Source organism: Melopsittacus undulatus, chromosome 8 (assembly GCF_012275295.1).
Source record: "Melopsittacus undulatus isolate bMelUnd1 chromosome 8, bMelUnd1.mat.Z, whole genome shotgun sequence".
Classification (NCBI taxonomy): domain Eukaryota; kingdom Metazoa; phylum Chordata; class Aves; order Psittaciformes; family Psittaculidae; genus Melopsittacus; species Melopsittacus undulatus.
In genome coordinates this window covers 22,355,349-22,376,246 of record NC_047534.1, presented here as the reverse complement: position 1 = coordinate 22,376,246, position 20,898 = coordinate 22,355,349, and the positions used below count along the sequence as shown (strand labels likewise).

The 20,898-nt window shown below is 43.8% G+C and overlaps 1 protein-coding gene across 1 annotated transcript; it reads left to right on the top strand.

Annotated features, from left to right (window-relative positions):
• Nucleotides 1–2,078: 2,078 nt before the first annotated feature.
• On the top strand, nt 2,079–20,301 carry RCN1 (reticulocalbin 1). Its single transcript, XM_013129442.3, has 6 exons — nt 2,079–2,318; nt 12,629–12,822; nt 14,245–14,423; nt 14,929–14,989; nt 17,219–17,418; nt 18,296–20,301. Exons 1-6 carry the CDS (start codon nt 2,101–2,103, stop codon nt 18,401–18,403), a joined length of 960 nt encoding a protein of 319 aa, XP_012984896.2. The 5' UTR covers nt 2,079–2,100; the 3' UTR covers nt 18,404–20,301.
• The last annotated feature ends 597 nt before the right edge of the window (nt 20,302–20,898 follow it).

Genomic DNA, 20,898 nt, shown 5'->3' with positions numbered 1-20,898 from the left:
TTGTTTAGTAGCAGCAGATTTCTCTCAGCAGAGATGTTCACGGCAGTACTGCTAAAATAAAAAATACTAATATTTCAGCGAAAATTAGCCAGTATTTTAAGAAATTAGTGTTGTGGACAAAGGATTTAAGAGAAAACTTCTACCATTTTGTGAATTGAGTAAAAGGAGTAAAAGGCATAACTTTACACAAAGGATTGAGACCACATGATGTTTAATGAAGCCACAACAGCCCAAAGGAATAACCTGTAAACGCTAAACTGAGCGATACAAATATCTGGCAACACTAAGACCGACCAGACCAACAAGTGTTTTGGCTCAACACAGGCTATTCTCAGCATCAAAATCTTAGACCTCAGGCCTCTAAGGACAAGTAACTGCAATACCTTTCTTATTCCATTAAAAATTATATTGAATCAATCAAACTTTTATTGTTATCACCAGTTGTCCCGAACCAAGTCTGGAGGGATCAGAACATAAAGATTCCCATCTGTCTTAAAATCACCACATTTCAGGGCTCACTCACACTTGAGCCTAAACACAGGGCAGCTCCAACAGCCAGACCCCTATCTATGAGGCAATGTCTGGAGACTCCCAGACATATGCCTGCCCATGTTTGGAGGCTTTCAAGTGAACGGCCATGTACGCACTTCACTTGTTCTGCATTGCCATCACTGCAACTTTTCTCATAGATACAACTCCAACTTGTTCTGACAACAAAACATGCAGATTCATTTCACACATCACACAGATAACTTCATATTCCTCTGTTATTAAGATCAAACATCAAGCTGATGATTGATTACAACACTGATTACAACACAATGGGCAGTAAAATATACCTGTTACCCACGCAAATGGCTTACCTCTTAACTAGCAGCACACTCCGCCACCAGGTGGATAAAGAAGGTAAAAATCCAGCACCTTGGCACAGCCTTGCATTGGGAGTAACACTAGAAACTGTCTAATATAGAGATAAGAACCACTGAGAGGAGTGTTAGAAGCCCGAGTGACAGAAAAGAGCTGTATCTGAATCATATGAGATTCTTGAATATGTTAATGAAAACTTTGTTTTACAGGTATATGCCTAATAAGAAAAATAAATAAAAATTGCGTAGCCTCTCACTAGCTTTGTAAACTCAGACACAGCTGGTATGATCAGCACTTATTTTCATGCCACTCACATACTAGGTGCAAACGTCAATTACCTCTGTCTAGAAGTAATTTGCTCAAGCTGAAGAAAATAAATTATGATTTAAGGAAAAAACTCAATCTTTTTTGCTGCTAAATGATTTGGGCTTTCTTTTTCCTCCAGTCCTCAGGATCTTGAGTTCACTTCCCTTAGAGCAGCAGTGACCCTGTTAGAACAAATATTCTCTACGAGAGTGCTGCCAAACTTTTTTTTTCTGCATTTTGGGTCTCAGCTTGCTGTAACACTCAAGACAGAGCCACAGGGGTTTTGGTTTGTTTGTTTGTTTTGGGCTGTTTTGTGGGGCTTTTTTTACTTGTATCCTTATTGTTACTTGCCTTGAAAACAAAAAATAATTCGTACTTTAGTCCTTTTCTAACCAATTTCGGATGACAGCAGAAACCATCAACCTGGCAGGTGGCTGGAAGCAGATGATCTTTAATGTCCCTTTCAACTCAAACCATTCTGCCATACTCTGGGCGAACAGACTACACCGAATAGCAGAGGAACAGAATGAATGATCGGCTGCTTGCGCTGACACGGTTCTTAGCAGTAAAAGCTCAGAACGCTACGATGAGAAATGAGCGGAAAAGGTCTCCAAGCTCCCCACCTCGTTGTGCCCGAGGGGTTCTCCGGCGTTACCGGACGAGCCCCTGGGACCCCAGGGTCACCATTGAGCAGTTCCCACCGTTCTGCAGACGTGGCGGCGGGCCGGGCCGGGCCGCGGGCGGCCGCTGCCCAGTGGCGTCAGCGCCGCTGACTGGCCAGGCGAGCAGCGGGCCTGGGGAGCGGCGGGGTGGGGCGGAGCTGGGCTCGGCGGGCGCCGGGCAGAGGAGGGGTGAGGGCTTGGGGGCTCGGGGCTTGGCGGGCGCCGGGTAGAAGAGGGGTGAGGGCTGTGGGGTACGCGGTGGGCCATGGGGGCCGGCGGGGTGCAGTGGTACCTAGCGCTGGCGCTGTTGCCGCTGCTGCCGCTGTTGCCGGGAGGCCTGGGCAAACCGACAGCGCGACAGGAGCGGGCGCGGCAGCACGAAGACCGCCCGGGCTTCCAGTACGACCACGAGGCCTTCCTGGGCAAGGAGGAGGCGCGGAGCTTTGACCAGCTCAGCCCGGAGGAGAGCCGAGAGAGGCTGGGGTAAGAGCCGCGGCAGGGCGGCGGCCTGCGGAAACGTGGCAGCAGGGGGAGGGTCCGCCTGGGCTGCGGGGCAGGAGCCGCTGTCCCCTTGGCGAAAGGAGACCGGCGGAAGGGTAGGGGGTGCCGCCCTCCCCCGGCCGAGATTGGCCCCTTGCCGTCAGGAGGGGCTCGTGTAGTCGGTCTTGTAGCGCAGAATGGGTGAAAGGGACCTCTGGAGATCATAGACAGTCAACACCCCTGCTAAAGCAGGGTCGCCTAGAGCAGGTTACACAGGAATGTGTCCAGGTGGGTTGTGAGTATCTCCAGAGGAGTTTCCACAACCTCTCTAACGGTGGCACCGGAGCGGGCTGCCCAAAGTAAAGTTTTTTTCTCATATTAACACGGAAGTTTCTGAATTTGAGTTTCTGTTCACTGACCCTTACTTATCCTGTTACTTGGCACCACCAAAAAGAGTCTGGCCCCAACCTCTTGACACCCACCCTTAAGATATTTGCATGCATTGGTAAGATACTCAGTCATCTCCAGGCTAAATAGGCCCAGCTGTCAGCCTTTCCCCATTGAGATGCTCCAGTCTCCTAATCTGCATAGCGCTCCTCTGGACCCTCTCCAGCAGTTCCTTGTCTTGAACTGGTGAGCCCAGAACCAGACACAGTACTCCAGATGCAGCCTCACAAGAGCAGCACGAGTGGATAACGTCCCTCAACCTGCTGGGCACATTCTTCTTTATGAACCCCAGTACACTATTAGCTTTCTTGTCCACAAGGGTACATGCCTGGGTCATGGTTAACTTTCCACCAGGACTCCCAGGTCCTTCTCCACAGAGCAGCTTTCCAGCTGGCCAACCCCTAACCTGTACTACTGCATGGGGTTATTCCTCCCTAGGTGCAGGACCCTACACTTGCCTTTGTTCAGCTTAAGTTCCTCTGCACCCAGCTCTGTAGCCTGTCCAGGTCTCATTACTGTACAGTCGGTGGTATCTCTTCAGTTAGATTTCTTTCACACCTGCTGATTTTATAAACAAGCAACCAAGAATTCATCACTTCCATATTCTTCTCTCCTGCCTTTTCTGGTCCTACAGCAATAAGCTTTGTGGAGGGAGTTGCTGAATGTGGTGCTGTGCTTAGTGTCCGTCAGACCACACCCACTGCTGGAGGGCTTTGCTGCTACAGTTCCTTACTTCTGGGTCACTTGCCTGGACCATATTAGTGTGAATCAAGTTTAAACTATTCCTCTTTTATAGCTACATTTACAAGTCCACTCGAAGCTATCCTCCCATAGCTTTTTCATGACTTACAATATTGCTTGTGCTTCCATGCTGCACTTTACACCAAGAGTAGAGTCTTTTACTGGTACTCCCTTCTGTGCATCTAATGAAAATCAGATCACTAGTTAGAACCAAGTTTAGCAGTAGTTAAAGAAAAAAATCTTTATATAGTTACTAACAAGAAAATTGTTTAAAACACCTGCATGCTTTCACTAAGATTACCTTTGCCTTCAATTCCCTTCCATAGGGAGTGGTTCTTATTTGATGTCTGTCTAGTTCCACTATAAGCTGTTAGTGCAGTATCACTATTATCCCACTGACTAACCTCTTGATGCTCTGGAAGCTGTCACTACTATTTACATGTATCTATCTCAGTAAGTAAGTGGATAAAATGGTTATCAGAAGTGAGCATACATGATCTATGACTTACATTCTCATAAAGCGTATCACTAAAATGGACATGCCTTTTTAAAACTGGTCTACACTTGCACTGACCTGGGAATGCTCCTGCCCTTATGACAAATTCCATGACAGGCCATCCCTTCTCCCTGTCCTGCCACACTGCATCATTTGTCAAGGGAAGAATTGCATATAGCCCACCTAATGTGCATGTCGTGGTTTAAATCAAGTCTCCCTACTCCCGGAGAGTTAGGAAGAAGAATCCAAAGAATGTAGCCCCCACGGATTGAGATAAGAACGGTTTAATTGCTAAGGCATAACACAAAACCCCTACTGCCATTTACTACTACAAATAATAATGATACAGCAAACAGCAAGTGAAAAGAATACAACACCCCACCAGCCACCGACCCATAACTCACTCTACCCTGCCCGGCCGAGCACCATGTGCTCCCTCCTCCATTTTCCTCCACAGCTCTACCCCTCCAGCCTTCTCTTTCCCAGTATGCATCCTGGGCATCACGTGCTATGGTATGGAATACCTCATTGACTAGCCTGGGTCAGGTGTCCTGTCTCTCCTTCCTCCCGGACTCCCCTCCTCCACCTGGCTGGAAAAAACCTTGAACAAAAAACACCCTCAAAACATGCTCAAACCATGACAGTGCAGCACTACAACTCATTTGTCTTTCAAGAAGCATGACAATCCCGGCATCCAAGGACTGCATTAAGAGGCTGGAGATGGGATAAGAAGAAGGAGAGTGGGGCTGCAGTCCTCTGAAACGTTTCCCTGCCATTTCTGGTGTGCCTGTCATTTTCAGAGGATGGAAGATTGTTACAGATCCTCACAACACAAATTTGTGATATCTAAATATAAATGTCCCTGGTTTGTATACAGGCTAAGGCCAGAGTCTATAATCAACAGGCAGCTGTACTCACATCGGGTGCAGAGGAGAAGCCTGGCTTTTCTAGCCGCTTTGTAGCAATGATTTCCTTGCCCAAGCTATCTTTCATCACTGGAGGTCTTGGCAGTCTGGCAGCTTACATCTCTGTAGCAGCAGTTGCATGTACCTGTTGCATGGGCCTGCCCTCTAGCTTCTTTATTATGATTTGGGATACTAATACTGACTGTAACCCCACCTCATTTAAAGGGAGAAAGTAAGCTTGCAGGTATTACACACTTACACGTGTCAATTCTTATGTATGAGCTGGAATTTTGTGTCTGTTAACATGCTCCTTGAATTTTTGCTGTATTCAAGGATTAACTAAAATAAAAGCACTAAAGCTTTTCAGTCTGATCAATGCACTTTAGCTCCAACACACAGCTTAGAATAAGCCTGAGCTATTTTACAGGTGACTATCAGTATAAAAAGCAAGGTCCACGGTCCCAGTATCATCTCATCAGAATAGTTAGGCTTGGAAAGGACCTTAAGATCACCTAGTTCCAACCCCCCTGCCATGGGCAGGGACACATCACACTAAACCATGTCACCCAAGTCTCTGTCCAACCTGGCCTTGAACAGCACCAGGGATGGAGCATTCACAACCTCCCTGGGCAACCCATTCCAGTACCTCACCACCCTAACAGTAAAGAATTTCTTCCTTCTTATATCCAATCTAAACTTCCCCTGACTGAGTTTTAACCTTTACCCCTTGTCCTATCACTACAGTCCCTAAAGAATAGTCTATCCCCAGCATCCCTATAGCCCCCTTTCAGATACTGGAATGCTGCTATGAGGTCTCCATGCAGCCTTTTCTTCTCCAGGCTGAACAGCCCCAACTTTCTCAGCCTGTCTTCATATGGGAGGTGCTCCAGTCCCCTGATCATCCTCATGGCCCTCCTCTGGACTTGTTCCAACAGTTCCATGTCCTTTTTATATTGAGGGCACCAGAACTGCAGACAATACTCCAAGTGAGGTCTCACAAGAGCAGAGTAGAGGGGCAGGATCACCTCCTTCTACCTGCTGGTCACACTCCTTTTGATGCAGCCCAAGATATGGTTGGCTTTCTGGGCTGTAAGTGCACACTGAAGCCACCTCATGTTCATTTTCTCATCAACCAACACCCCCAAGTCCTTCTCCACAGGGGTGCTCTGAATCCCTTCTCTGCCCAACCTGTAGCTGTGCCTGGGATTGCTCCAACCCAGGTGCAGGACCTTACACTTGGTATGGTTAAACTTCATGAGGTTGGCATCAGCCCACCTCACAAGTGTGTCAAGGTCCCTCTGAATGGCATTCCTTCCCTCCAGCATACCAACTGAACCACACAGCTTGGTGTCATCGGCAAACTTGCTGAGGGTGCACTCAATCCCACTGTCCATGTCAGCGACAAAGCTGTTGAACAAGACCGGTCCCAACACCGATCCGTGAGGGACACCACTTGTTACTGGTCTCCAGCTGGACATTGAGCCATTGACCACAACTATTTGTGTGCAGCCATCCAGCCAGTTCTTTATCCACCGAGTGCTCCACCTATCAAATTGATGTCTCTCCAATTTAGAGACAAGGATGTCATGTGGGACAGTGTCGAACACTTTGCACAAGTCCAGGTAGATGACATCAACTGCTCCACTCCTGTCCATCAGTTCTGTAGCCCCATCATGGAAGGCCACCAAATTGGTCAAGCAGGATTTCCCCTTAGTGAAGCCATGCTGGCTGTCACCAAGCACCTTTTCTTCATGTGCCTTAACATGTCCTCCAGGAGAATCTGCTCCCAGATTTTGCCAGGCACAGAGGTGAGACTGACTGGTCTGTAATTCCCCGGGTCATCCATTTTCCCCTTCCTGAAAATGGGGGTTATATTTCCCTTTTTCCAGTCATCAGGAACTTCACCTGACTGCCATGATTTTTCAAATATGATGGCCAGTGGCTTGGCAACTTCATTCGCCAGCTCCTTCAGGACCTGTGGATGTATTTCATCAGGTCCCATGGACTTGTGTACATTCAGGTTCTTAAGATGGTCTTGAACCAGATCCTCTCCTACAGTGGGCCTAAGGTCTTCATTCTCACAGTCCCTTCATCTGCCTTCCAAGACTTGGGTGGTGTGGTTAGAACATTTGCCAGTGAAGACCAAGGCAGAGAAGTCATTCAGAACCTCAGCCTTCTCCAAGTCCTGTGTAGCCAGTTCTCCCGATAGCTTCTGGAGAGGGCTCACATTGTCCCTAGTCTGTCTTTTATTCACTGCGTACCTATAGAATCCCTTCCTGTTATCCTTAACATCCCTAGCCAAGTTTAATTCTGACTGGGCCTTAGCTTTCCTAACCTGGTCCCTAGCTTCCCAGACAACATCCCTGTAGTCATCCCAGGCCGCCTGTCCTTGCTTCCACTTTTTATAAGCCTCTTTTTTCCTTCGAATTTTCCTCAGCAGCTCATTATTCATACAATGTGGTCTCCTGGCCCTCCTGCTGCACTTCCTTCTATTCAGGATGCAACATTCCTGAGCTTGCAGCAGGTGATCCTTGAATATCAACCAAGAGTCTTGCCCCCCCCTGCCCTCTAGGGCCATCTCCCATGGAACCTTACTAAGCAGGTTCCTGAAGAGCCCAGAGTCTGCTCTCTTGAAGTCCAGGGCAGTGAGCTTACTGCACGCTCTTCTCACTGTCCTGAGGATCTCAAATTCGACCATCTCGTGATCACTGCATCCAAGACTTCCCTGGAGAGTCACATTTCCAACCAGCCCTTCCCTGTTGGTGAGCACGAGGTCAAGCACGGCACCTCTCCTCGTCGGCTCCTTTATTGCTTGCAGAAGGAAGTTGTCTTCCACACAATCAAGAAACCTCCTGGATTGCTTGTGCCGGGCCGTACCTCCCTCCAACAGATGTCAGGGTGGTTGTTAGTCCCCCATGAGAACAAGGGCCTGAGAGCATGAGGCTGTTCCTATCTGTCTGTAGAGCGCTGCATCCAGTCCTCTTGATCAGGCGGTCCGTAACAGATCCCCACAGTAATGTCCCCTGTAGCTGTTCTCCCTTTAACCTTGACCCACAAACTCTCTCTTGACTGCTCACCTGTCCCCAGACAGAGTTCCATACTCTCCAGCCTATCCCTAACATAAAGGGCAACTCCCCCTCCCCATCTGATGGGCCTGTCTTTTCTAAAGAGCCTGTAACCTTCCATTCCAACACTCCAGTCAAAGGAGCCATCCCACCATGTTTCTGTTATACCTATTATATCAAACCCCTGTAGATGTGTGCACAACTCTAATTCCTCTTGTTTGTTCCCCATGCTATGGGCATTTGTATAGAGGCATCAGAGCCAAGCTCCAAATGAAGCCAGCTCATTGGCTAAGGCAGCTGAAGTATCTCTACGTTGCTCTGAGCATTTATTATAGGTGCTGGCAACTGACTGGGTGTGTTGGGATGGAATGATGCCCCCCTCCCCCAACACATCTAGTTTAAAGCATCCTTGACCAGCCAGGCAAGCCTCTTACCAAAACCGCTCTTCCCCTTTGTCAGACAAGCTCCACCAGCCCCCAGTAGACCTGGCCTACAAACTTGGGTTCCGTGTTCAAGATACCCAAACCTCTGACTATGGCATGACCGTTCTAACCATTTATTAACCTGGCCAATCCTCCTTGCCTTTTTAGGGTCCTCCCCTGTATCCTGGAGAATTGACAAAAAGACAATCTGAGCTCCAGAGCCCCTGACCACCTCTCCCAGGGCTCTGTAGTCCTTATCTTCTCCAGGCTACTACTATCTATATCCCTAGCACCCACATGGATCACTAGAAGTGGGTAATAGTCAGTGGGACTTACTAGAGCAGGCAGCCTCTCCGTAACATCCCTGATCCGTGCCCCAGGTAGGCAACACACCTCCCTTGAGACTGGGTCAGCTGACAGATGGGTGCCTCTGTGCCTGTCAAAGTAGAGTCACAGAATCACAGAATCCCAAGGGTTGGAAGGGATGTCGAAAGATCATCTAGTCCAACCCCCCTGCAAGAGCAGGGTAACCTAGAGTACATCACACAGGAACTTGTCCAGGCGGGCCTTGAATATCTCCAACGTGGGAGACTCCACAACCCCCCTGGGCAACCTGTTCCAGTTCTCTGTCACTCTCACAGTAAAGAAGTTCTTCCTGATGTTAACGTGGAACCTCCTATGCTCCAGTTTACACCCATGGCCCCTTGTCCTATCACTGGATATCACCGAAAAAAACCTAGCTCCATCATCCTGACACCCACCCTTTACATATCTGTAAACACTGATGAGGTCACCCCTCAGTCTCCTCTTCTCCAAGCTAAAGAGACCCAGCTCCCTCAGCCTCTCCTCATAAGGGAGGTGTTCCACTCCATCATCTTTGTGGCTCTGCGCTGGACTCTTTCAAGCAATTCCATGTCCTTCTTGAACTGAGGGGCCCAGAACTGGACACAATATTCCAGATGCAGCCTCACCAAGGCAGAATAGAGGGGGAGGAGAACCTCTCTTGCCCTACTAACCACAGCCTTTCTAATGCACCCTAGGATGCCATTTGCCTTCTTGGCCACAAGGGCACATTGCTGGCTCATGGTCATCCTCCTGTCCACCAGGACCCCCAGGTCCCTTTCCCCTTCACTCCTTTCCAGCAGGTCAACCCCCAACCTGTACTGGTACATGGGGTTGTTCTTCCCCAGATGCAAGACTCTACACTTGCTCTTGTTGAATTTCATCAAGTTTCTCCCTGCCCAACTCTCCAGCCTGTCCAAGTCTCGCTGAATGGGAGCACAGCCTTCTGGTGTGTCAGCCACTCCTCCCAGTTTAGTGTCATCAGGGAACTTGCTGAGGGTACACTCAGTTCCCTCATCCAGGTCGTTGATGAAAATATTAATCAGCACTGGTCCCAGCACCGACCCCTGAGGGACTCCACTGGTCACAGACCTCCAGCTAGATTCTGCCCCATTGACCACAACTCTCTGCCTTCTTCCTTTCAACCAGTTCTTGATCCACCTCACTACCTGATCATCAAGCCCACACTTCCTTAGCTTACCTATGAGGATGCTGTGGGAGACAGTAACAAATGCCTTACTGAAATCAAGACACACCGCATCTACCACGCTACCATCATTCCTCCACCTAGTTACTTCCTCACAGAAGGCTGTAAGGTTGGTCAAACATGACTTCCCCCTGGTAAAACCATGTTGGCTGTTCTTAATGACCCCCTCATCCTTGATATGCCTAGAAATGGCGACAAGAATAAGTTGTTCCATCACCTTTCCAGGGATGGGGGTAAGGCTGACTGAGTCCCCTGCTACTACGACGCACTAATTTTTCCTGGCAGGGCCAGTAGAGATCTTTTTTGCCAGTGCACCAGCCGGTTGTTTTTGGTGCGAGTGTGTTTCCTCATCCGCCCCCTGCAGGACAGCAAAGCGGTTCTGAGTGGGTACAACAGGTTTAGGAGGAAGCCCCTTGCTTTTAATTATCCTCTTCTTCCCTTTTTTGTTGTTGTCTTTTTTTTTTGTTGCTATTTCCCAGCTCCCTGGGTTAACGGCCTCCTTCTTTCCTCCATGAGCTACGATGGATGCTTGAGGCCCCCGCACAGTTTGGGCCTGGAGCAAGCATTCCTGCTCCCTCTCAGGTTCCCTGACATCTTGCAGCCTATTGACAGCGTCCCGCAGCTCAGCCCCTGCTGCAGGAGGACCTACACCAAGGAGCACCGAGTGCAGCCCTGCCCATAGCGAACCCTCCCCTCACCAGACCAGTGCAGGCGCTCTCTGCACTCCCAGCTCTGCACCGCAGCCTCCGCTCTCACCGGCTCTGTCTGGGTGCCTACGCTGGGCAGAGCTACTGTGCGCACGCTCCCTGGGCAGGTTTTACCCAGTCAGGGCCGGTGCCGCTCCTCCTGGCTCCGCCCCCTGTGAGTCCCTGCTCCCGTCAGCGGAGCTGCGGCTCCTGGGCAAGGCCGGGCCAGGACGTGAGGCTCCCTCGGTGGCTCTCGCCTCTCTTAGGTGAGGCTCCTGGACGCTGATCTCCCCCCGCTGCGGTGTTGAAGGGGCCTCGCTCGAGTTACGCACCTCAGCAATATTATCCATATTATGGATATACTTTGTAGGCAAGACTAATTTTTGGTCCCCATCTTCAGCTGGAAAGCAGAGTGAAATACTTCACACAGACCTACAAAAATGGGTGAAAAGGAAGATATATATGAGACATTTTTTGGCAAACAGTCCTGACTTCTTTAACCTTAAAAATACCAAAGAGCTACTAACAGAATCATTTATTATAAGTAATACATTTAGCAATAGAAGTATCAGCAAAACCAATTAAATTTATTGTGGGGCAAATATATTGACAAATACAGTCCATTGTTCAGTGAAAGTGACCCTTGGCAGTCAATTCCCCGTGAGACTTACACAAAATAGGTTTCCCAGTCAGCTGATTCATACTTCACTACTTCAGGAAGCAAATTCAGCAGCCCTTTTCCCCCCTTTTAGCTCAGAAATAGCATACTTTTGAATTCAGTCTGATTCTGTCAGACTCACACGAGATTGCTGGAAATTCAGCTGAAACAACTGTTGTTAATTGATTCTACTTGCCACTGTCATAACTAAGGCTTTGGAAAGACATTCTTCACTAGTTGAGCAGTTCCAGCTGGCCAGGGTTGATTTCTTTGTGGAGAACCAAGGCATTGAATTGTAATAAATTCTTAAAAGTTCAGAACTTCTCCCTGTGTCCTGTGGCTGCCTGGAGGTTTAGGGAGCTCACATGTGAATCTCAAGTCAGGATTCAGAGAAGTCAGCTCCTGCTTCTGCTGAATTGCCAGCAATCTGCCCCAGATCCAAGAGCAGCGTGCAGCTTCCCACAGGCCAGTGCCCAGAATATAGTAACACTATGACAAGTTTATCTACAGGTTGTGGGATTAAAGTTATATTCATGTTTTAAACAAAGTTTTTATCACCTAGTCTACCACTGCAGCTGGGAGAGAAGTCAGTTTTACATGCTCAAACCCAAACTGGTGGTATTTAGCAATTACAAGCAGCCCTTGAGAGATTTATTGCAGAGAACCTAAATGTTAGAGGGGAATGTTGACTGTTTGTTAACATAGCTTTTCCTTGTCTGTTTTACTTGCAGCTTTGTGCAGACTGTTTTCAGAAACTTTGCAGAAGTTTCCTTGGGAGTATGTCAGTACCTTTCACTCCTACTGATTTCAACAGGACTTGAGGCTAGCAGCTTTACACAGGACAATGGCTCATTATACAGTCATATAACTCACTCCACTCTAGTGTCAATCTGCTGTCAAGCCACAGGAGAAACTGCAGGTGTCCTCGAAATCCTAGATTTTTACCCTAGTTACCTCCAGCAAGCTCCAATACAAGCTTTCTCCAGAGATGAAGTTGTTGTCTTCTACTCTGAGCCCAGCATGGCCAGTCCCTACTGACAGTTAAGAACAGATCCCCTAAGTTAGTAGATACAACCTAAATCCAGGTATTATGTGAGGTACTTTGTTCACTAACTTTGATCATGCAAGTTCCATTTCAATTATTCATAGCGATATTGAATAAAGAATAGAGACATCTCCCGTAAAATAATCTGTAAAATGCAAGAAAGTCTTAGCTGGTAGGACAGCTTTATAAGTCTGGGACACTCCTGTGGAAAATTTGGGCAGGCTAAAGATGACTAAAATTGGGCTGACCTGCAGTTTGTCATTCTGTCAATGATTAAGGATGCCGGTCTTTTTTTACAGGAAGATTGTGGATAGAATAGATGACAACAAAGATGGCTATCTCACAACAGAGGAATTAAAAAACTGGATTAAACGGGTACAGAAACGCTATATCTATGAAAATGTGGCTAAAGTTTGGAAAGACTACGATCTCAATAAGGATGATAAAATTGCCTGGGAAGAATACAAACAAGCCACATACGGTTATTATCTAGGTAAAATAACGTTTTCAGATTATATGCCCAAAGACTGTTGAGATTATAAAGCATAATTTCATGCCTTACAGTCAACAGGAGTTTGGTGTCACATTTAGGACGCTTGACCATTTAATTAAATGTTATAGATAGAGGTCAAAAGCACTTCCTAGTTGTTGCAGCCATTTCCATGAGTCACCAGTACATAGAAGGTTTTGTAGAGGGATTATTAAATATACTAACAAATCTGAATTGAAGTCTCCCCCAATTAGAAATATATTACTTTTTAATATTAAAGATGGTAATTTAAAATAATACATTGTGTAATTAATCAGTATTTGTTAATTCAGTCTTTCTTAAAGAGTCTAGACACTAAATATTTAGGCTGGGTCTAAGCTATAGCAAAGTTACCAATTAACATAGTTCTTGCAGAATAACGTGCTTAAGATTGCAAATGAAATTCCTTAACAAATCAGGCAAAAGAAGCACATAAAAAAATATACCTGAATCTTTTGTTTGCCCCACATACATTCCCTTTGCTTTTTGTAAGTTAATGAAGGAGAAGAAGAGATCACTAAAGGGCAGTGCTGGCAGAACAACAAGTCAGTATTAACTGACCATTTATACTTACTGGAAATAGAAGAAAATATCTATTTACCATAGAGGCAGTTTCTGGAATAAACTTCCAGTAGCAGTGGTAGTTCCAAAGACTACCTTAAAGAGGAGCTTATTACATTCGTGAAAGAAAATATTTAATGCTTGATCCCTGTAGCAGTATGTCTGAGAGCCCTTCTCAGCCCTTTGTCTTCGCTCTCTATAATCCCCAAGATTTGGAGAACAGCTACTACATTGTGGTCATGTGGTTATACACACTTAAAATTCCAATTGTAATTCCTGGCCTAGTCTTTTTCAGCTGCATTTGTCTTCCAACATGTGAATTGTGAAATTGTTATGAGTACTTTTCATGTTTGAAGTCAGTTTAGTGATCCTATTTTAAAAAAACCTGTAAAGTCTTCTGTCTTGTGAAACCACTTTTCTTTAGTTTGCTTTTTGAAACTGAAAAGTTGTTTAGATCATACCAACACTTAAGAAGAATAAAGCTTGTGTGAATGAAATCTACCCGAAATACTGCTTAAGCAGTACTTACAAAAGCAGATTAGAAAGGAAAAAAAACCAAATCTATACAATACTGCAAAATCCATTATCCTGGATTGCAGCAGAAGGCTTAGTCAAGGATTTACCTACTCTACTAAATCACCTTTGAAACTCAAACCAAGTACTCAATTCCTGAATTTAAAACTTCATAGGAAAAAGATGTTCCTGGCAGCTATTCTGACAATAAACCTTTGTATTTCTAGACTTCAAGAGCAGATTGTGGTGCTTCACTGTGGTAATATGTTTTAAAAGGAACATACTTTTGAGATTGTCTTGATGAATTTGCAGAAAATCCAGAAGAATTCCAAGATGCAACTGATCAGCACAGCTTTAAGAAAATGCTGCCCAGAGATGAAAGACGATTCAAAACTGCAGATCTGGATGGAGACTTAGCTGCAACTCGTGAAGAATTCACGGCTTTCCTTCACCCGGAAGAGTTTGAGCATATGAAAAACATTGTTGTCTTAGTAAGCAGAACAAAACCAATACCATTATTTTTGCTTTTATTTTTTGGATGAGCTATGAAGTCTTTCTCTATCTAGCCTTTCCATACAGGATTCAGAAAGGAACACACACATAACAGCTAAGTGGGGAACAGAAAAGGATGCCTTTCCTCAAATTCATTTGATTTAGAGCTCTCAGTAGGACTTGCTCCTAAATGGATTCAAGAAACAGCACCAACTTGAACCAGAATAAAAGGAAGGCTTTGCTGAAATGTGGCAGCTAAGTGTTTGATGCTTGTATCTGCATTTGTCTTAAATTTAAGTATAGTGTCCAGTTCATTCATACAGGAAATTTTTTCAGAATGAAAGAGTATTTGTATATTCATTGCATAAACAACAGTCCCACTGCAGTCAGAAAGAGTGCTTCTGTACAAGGGCAGATCAAGGCCTCAAAACATAAATGATCGAAGAGGTGAGTAGCCAGAATTCTAAATTCTCTTAATTATGTTGATGCAAAACTGTTTTCCAGGAAACCTTAGAAGACATAGACAAAAATGAGGATGGTTTTGTGGATCAAGATGAGTACATTGGTAAGTGTTAAGATTTGTTTCTTATATAATTTCCAGTCCATTTGTCCATCTTCTCTCCAATTTACAGCAGTATTACACAAAGATGAATATTTCTGTGCTCCAGTTCAATTGTTTTAAACCAGCTATCCAACCCAGAAAGTTTCAACTTTATTTTAGGGAGATAGCCACGTCACCAACAAAAGGTTCCTCGCCCAATACAGCGTAAAATTCTCCTCTTACTATTGTGTAATTTGGCTAAGAGGCTCTGGAATACAATATTTTTCATTATGGGAATATTCTCATATAACAGCTTTTTGAAGGCATTGTTTAGAAATGCAGGAGGATCAGAGAGTGAGTTAATCTCTTCCCAGTTTTAGTAGTACCTGACTATGCAAAATAGCTTGGAAGCACATATTGCAAAACACAAAATTAACCTTTTTTCTACTAGTTATTTTCCTATTACAGTAAGCAAAACCCAATACTTCTCTAGCAGTGATGCCATTATGTTTCTTAGAGGAATAGAAGATGCATTCAAAATGAACTGTGCAAAACCAGCACCAAGATTTAAGATTCTTAGAGAAGTTGTGAAGTGTGTGAAAGTTAGCTGTGCATTACTTCAGTGGCAGAAAGAGCACGAAATGGGAAACATCAACAGCAGATCAGTCACAGTTAATTTGCACAAACCTCAGTCACACGAGGCAGTTAACTGCTGTCTTGCACTTGGATGTATGAAGGCAGAACAGAAGCAGGACTAGATATCAGCAGTACAGAATATGTTTTAGGCTTTTTGAAGCATTATGCTGATACCAAAAGCTACCTTCTCCCACTGCAGTCATTTTGGTGGGTTTTAAATGAAGAAAGAAGCAATAGGAAAGCATTAGTGCAAACTCAAGGTGGGTCTTTCTGTTTCTGATGGTGCTGTAAAGATCACTTCCCATATAATCAGGAACAATATACACACGTTAATTAATGGCAGGGGGTTCTATTCCTTGTAAATTATATTTAGCCTCAGAATGTGAATGCTATTCATTTATGACTGAAATAACAGAGCAGCATAATTTCCTCAGTAATTTCAGTTCATTCAGTGACATTACCTACATATAATTATAAGGTAATTGTCAACATTTTTACCATGGGAATGCTGTTTTTTCATGTCTTCTATAGATAGGAACATAGAACGTTCTAGTCACGATCACCCCACACTGGCAAGGATGATAAAAATCAAATTGACAGGACACGTCAGTTGCTTCAAATAAACAATATAATTTGCACTTTAAAAAAATGAAAAAAGAAAGTGAATGTGTTGTCTGAAGTTTTCGTCATGAACTGAGGAATTCAATGCTTTAAATACTCCCACTTCCCCTTTTCAGATGTAATCTTTTTTTTTATGAAGTTGGGGTTAAAAAACAAAGAGAAAACTAAATCTCTTCTTTGGTAAATCTCTTAATTTGGGTGGAGCATCAGACACCTCAGGGGGCTTTCTCTGCATAAACTCTAGTTTTAACACTGTGATGCCAAAGACCTAGAGCACTTCCCTGGGTTGTGGACATGCACAAGCAGGGTGCATGGCCCTTTTCATGTGCTCTTCTGCACTAAGTGTGGTGCCCTCTCAATACCTGTTTGCACACCCTGTTCATAACCCCAGGCCACTTGAAATCTCCCATGACTGGTCATGATGATGCCCAAGCTGCATCAGCCTATTGTGAGAGCTGCCTGGTGGGGCCTTGTGCTTTTCCTCTGGTTTCCCCAGCTCCAGGAGCCCCCTGTACACCTCAATCCAGCGCTCAGCCACAGAACTCACTGTTGCCACAGCTGAATGCCTCAAAGACTGAGCACAAGATATAGCATAGTACTCATCAAAGCAGCTCATGTAATCTCTTCATCCTATGTCACAGATGGTACACCACCATCCCAAAGTACCAATCCATGACACAGACCTCACCACTGATTTGTGACTTCTCCAGGTCTTTTTCAGTAGAATACCTTCTACTGGGGTATGCTGCAGTATGTTTTAAAAAAGGACTCATCTACTCAAAATTAATTTCTCTTACAAAGATCGCTCTAAAAACAGGACAAAAGCAGTGAAGAAACCTGCGTGAGAGAACCCACATATTATTTTCTGTACAAAGAAACATTGTGCAAAGAGTGAAAAAGTTTAGTATTCTGAGGAACACTGTATAAATGTCTTTAGTTTATGAATAATTTGCAAATTAAATATGACTTGAGCAAGACCTTTTATTTGCTCTCCAGCTGATATGTTTGCAAATGAAGAGGGTGGACCAGAGCCTGACTGGGTGATTACAGAGCGTGAACAGTTTGCAGATTTTCGTGACATCAACAAGGATGGGAAGATGGACAAAGAGGAAATTCAGCACTGGATTCTCCCACAAGACTATGATCATGCACTGGCTGAAGCAAGGCACTTGGTCTATGAATCGGATGTAGACAAGGTACTTAGAGTTCTATATACTTTAAAAAAAGTTATATAAGTTGTTCTGGTTTTGGATGTTGTTTGGTTTTGGGTACTGGGGGTTTTTTGGTTTGTTTTTTTTTACCATACCAGCTTGCAGGAATTTATTAATAAATTTTCTTACTGATACACTTTAAGTGCATTCTTAGAGGCTACAATTGCTAGTGCATTAATATATCAATGCCACTTTCAGTTGGTAGGGTTAGAATCTCAAAGTAATAAAATACAGTTTATCAGTTCTGGAAGTCCATTGGATTAGATAAATTATTTATCATCTTAAACTTGGAAGTTTTAACATAGTAAAAAAATACTCTTAAAAGTGGTCATGGGTTTTTTTTATGCTAATCTAGACTGCAAGAGAAAAATAAAAGATACATTACATAGGAGGTAGCAAAACCCACCCCCAAACCATTTCTGTAATCAAACATAAATATTTAGCTTAAAGACTGGCTCAATACATTCACTTCCTCCACCTGAAAAGCCAAAACACTTTTACACAGAGAGCGTGTAAATTGCTAATATAAGCAGCCATCTTCAGCAAAGTACACAAGAGGATTTTCATTTTTAGTGTCAGGAAGGCAAATCCAAAGCTCTGAGCAAAACTGTATACCAGAAAACCCATATACTGTTCGATGGTGAGTTAATAACAAAGAACTGCAATTAGCAGTTTGACCCAAGTGAAGCCAATGTGACTTATTTCTTCCACTGCTGTTCAAATTTCACTCACCACAGTTCCTGAACCTGCAGGCTGCTGCTTTGAAGCAGTATTTCCCAGGGCTCTTGTTAAATCTGTGCTGGTGTGTCTTTTACTTAGCTTTGAAAATGTCCTTACATAGATTTTATTTTCCTCCCACCAGGATCAAAAACTAACAAAAGAGGAGGTTTTAGACAACTGGAATATGTTCGTTGGAAGTCAAGCTACTAATTATGGGGAGGACCTCACAAGAAACCATGATGAACTATGATACAGTATACCAACCAGTATGCCACAGACTTTTTCTCCACTTTATGGAAATCAGCATGTCCATCCACTCTTTTTGGAAAAGATGGGCAAAGAACATACTCAAAACCAAATTACTTGCATTAATATGTTTTTAACATCCCAGCTTATTACCTCAGAAACTGTATAGAAATAGCTTTTTACTCTTTTCACATTGTTAAATACAGTATCTAATTGTTGCAAATTAATTTGGGATTTAAAAAAAAGGTAACTTTTCTGTATATTAGATTCTGACCTGGAAGAGGCACTTCTAAAAACATAATTGCAAGGATCTTTAATAGTGATATATTTTCTTCAAATACCCACTTTTACTATTGTGAAATGCAGCTAGGATTAGAAAGAAACTCAATGTTTAAACAGACAAAATTATTCAGTCATCTTTTTTTATAACATGTAACAATTCAGAGCTATACTTTGACCTGCGTGATCCACAGCCTTTTTCTCCCCAGTTCTTCTCTCCTGGTTTTGGGTCAGAGATGCTGCAGAAGGTATCCAAGCAGCCCTCTGGTTCATAGCTTCACAAGTGCAATGTGTACAACCAGCCCTTTTCTCCAGCCCCCATCAAAGTGCAGAGACAGCACATGCAACCCAGCAACCTGTGCTGGCATTCCTCAGCGAGGGTTGTAGAGCTTAGAGTGACAGATGCTCCTTCTAACAACAGAATAACATACAATTGTTTGTGGGTTGTTGGTCTGCTGTTTCCTGGGAGGAATTATGCTACATGGAGCATAATTTATCTCACGCTTTTTGCGCTTTACCCAAGCCATACTCTTGTTCACACAGTGTGAATGGCAGCAGTTCTGTGATGGAGAAAGAATGAGACATATCACCCCTCTGGGCCTTCTGTCTCCTCTGCTACATAAGAGGACAGATTTATGTGGCTAAAATTCTGGTTTTGTATCTATATATTTATGAGTATGTGTTACTGAAGCAACTACATGAAGACAGCTTTCCTCCCAAAGAAAAGGGTAAACTTTCCACACAGGTGCTTTGTTTTTTACTGTATAATGTGAATGGTTACATATATATTTTTATATACCCAACTTAGATAAGCTTGATTGATTTTAAATGTACTGGTTTTGAAACAAGCACAATAAAACAAGTACTTCTTTTTGATACTATTAAGGTGCAATAATACTAACGCAGACTGGCATAGAGAGTTGATGTGAAAGCACACACCAAGTCTTTAGAGCCAGTAGTTCCCAAGCTCTGGGTCATTGGCAGCTTCTGCAGCACTGGGTAGTCATCTGCAAACAGCTGCTGGACAGCAGCCCTGTTTCTTCTTCACCTCATTAAGAAAAAGAAATAAGTTGAATATACATATTTGCTATTGCTATCACTATAATTTGTTCTGAACACTAATACTGGGAGATGAGGGTTCCACAACAGTGTTCACTTAGAGGTTCCTTCAAAGTCTGGTGCACAGAATCGCACACTGGTTATCGCACAACCATCCAGAGAGGAGCTTTGAAACTCACAGGTTGTGATACACTTTAGCAATTTAGCAAGTTTTTGAAAATCATCATGAGACAATGCAGAACTATGACCTCCATAAACAGTGTCATTTTTACAAGGTTATATATGAGCTGTGGTGAAATATTTTACATCTTCCAATCGAAGATAATTAGATACTATGGTCTGGCAGAGATTACATGTTCTTGTTGGCACAATTACTAAGCCTTTGGTGTGCACTTCTTATGACATTGCCAGCAATGTCTCCAAAAATCCCTACCTCTTCCATTAACGTACAGTAGGAAAAATGTCGTAAGTGAACTGGTTTTGCTTTTCCAGTACCCTCAAGTTAAATACCTAAATGCATTGTTATCTGAGAAACAATAAAATTGTATCTTGGCACAAGTAAAAGATTCTCTGGTTTGTATATGACTTGGATTTTGAAGTGTTGATTGTATTCAATAATCTAATAATTCTGAGAGGTGTTTGTTGTCTTGGTTTTTTTTTTAAGTATTTCTTTCATACAGAAATTTCATACATTGTCATATTTTAGTAACAGAACTGCAGTACTCTCTTTGCATTCAGATCTACAGTTCCAGGAAACAATACCTTAGAAAACCTCAAAATAAAGCCTTGTTTCCTGCAAATAAAACTGCAGCTCAGACTGGATACTAAGAAAAGGATTTTCACTGAAGCCCAAGGGAAGGTTGTTTGCTAACTCTTGTTGAAATTCAGTAGGAGGTGGGTGCTGAGACGCTAAGTGTTGCCTTCAGCTAAACATGACACTTCCAAATCCACTGCATATACTGTCCCAACACAAAACTGCACCTGAGCTTTCACAAGTAATCACATTTTCTTCCATGTCACTCAATTTGGAATAGAATTAGCATTATGTGAGAGAAATCATGTTCCTGTGTTTGTTCTCAATTTTTACTAATGTTTGGAACTTATTTGTCATTTGCCAGTATTAAACTATATTTATGTGAATAAGAAAGCTGAAATCAGAAT

Bases quoted from the DNA above. Each gene is read 5' to 3' on its own strand.
- RCN1 (XM_013129442.3), top strand. From the start codon at position 2,101: ATGGGGGCCGGCGGGGTGCAGTGGTACCTAGCGCTGGCGCTGTTGCCG. The intron at 2,319-12,628 runs GTAAGAGCCGCG...CTTTTTTTACAG, and splicing joins GAGAGCCGAGAGAGGCTGGG to GAAGATTGTGGATAGAATAG. The intron at 14,424-14,928 runs GTAAGCAGAACA...ACTGTTTTCCAG, and splicing joins TGAAAAACATTGTTGTCTTA to GAAACCTTAGAAGACATAGA.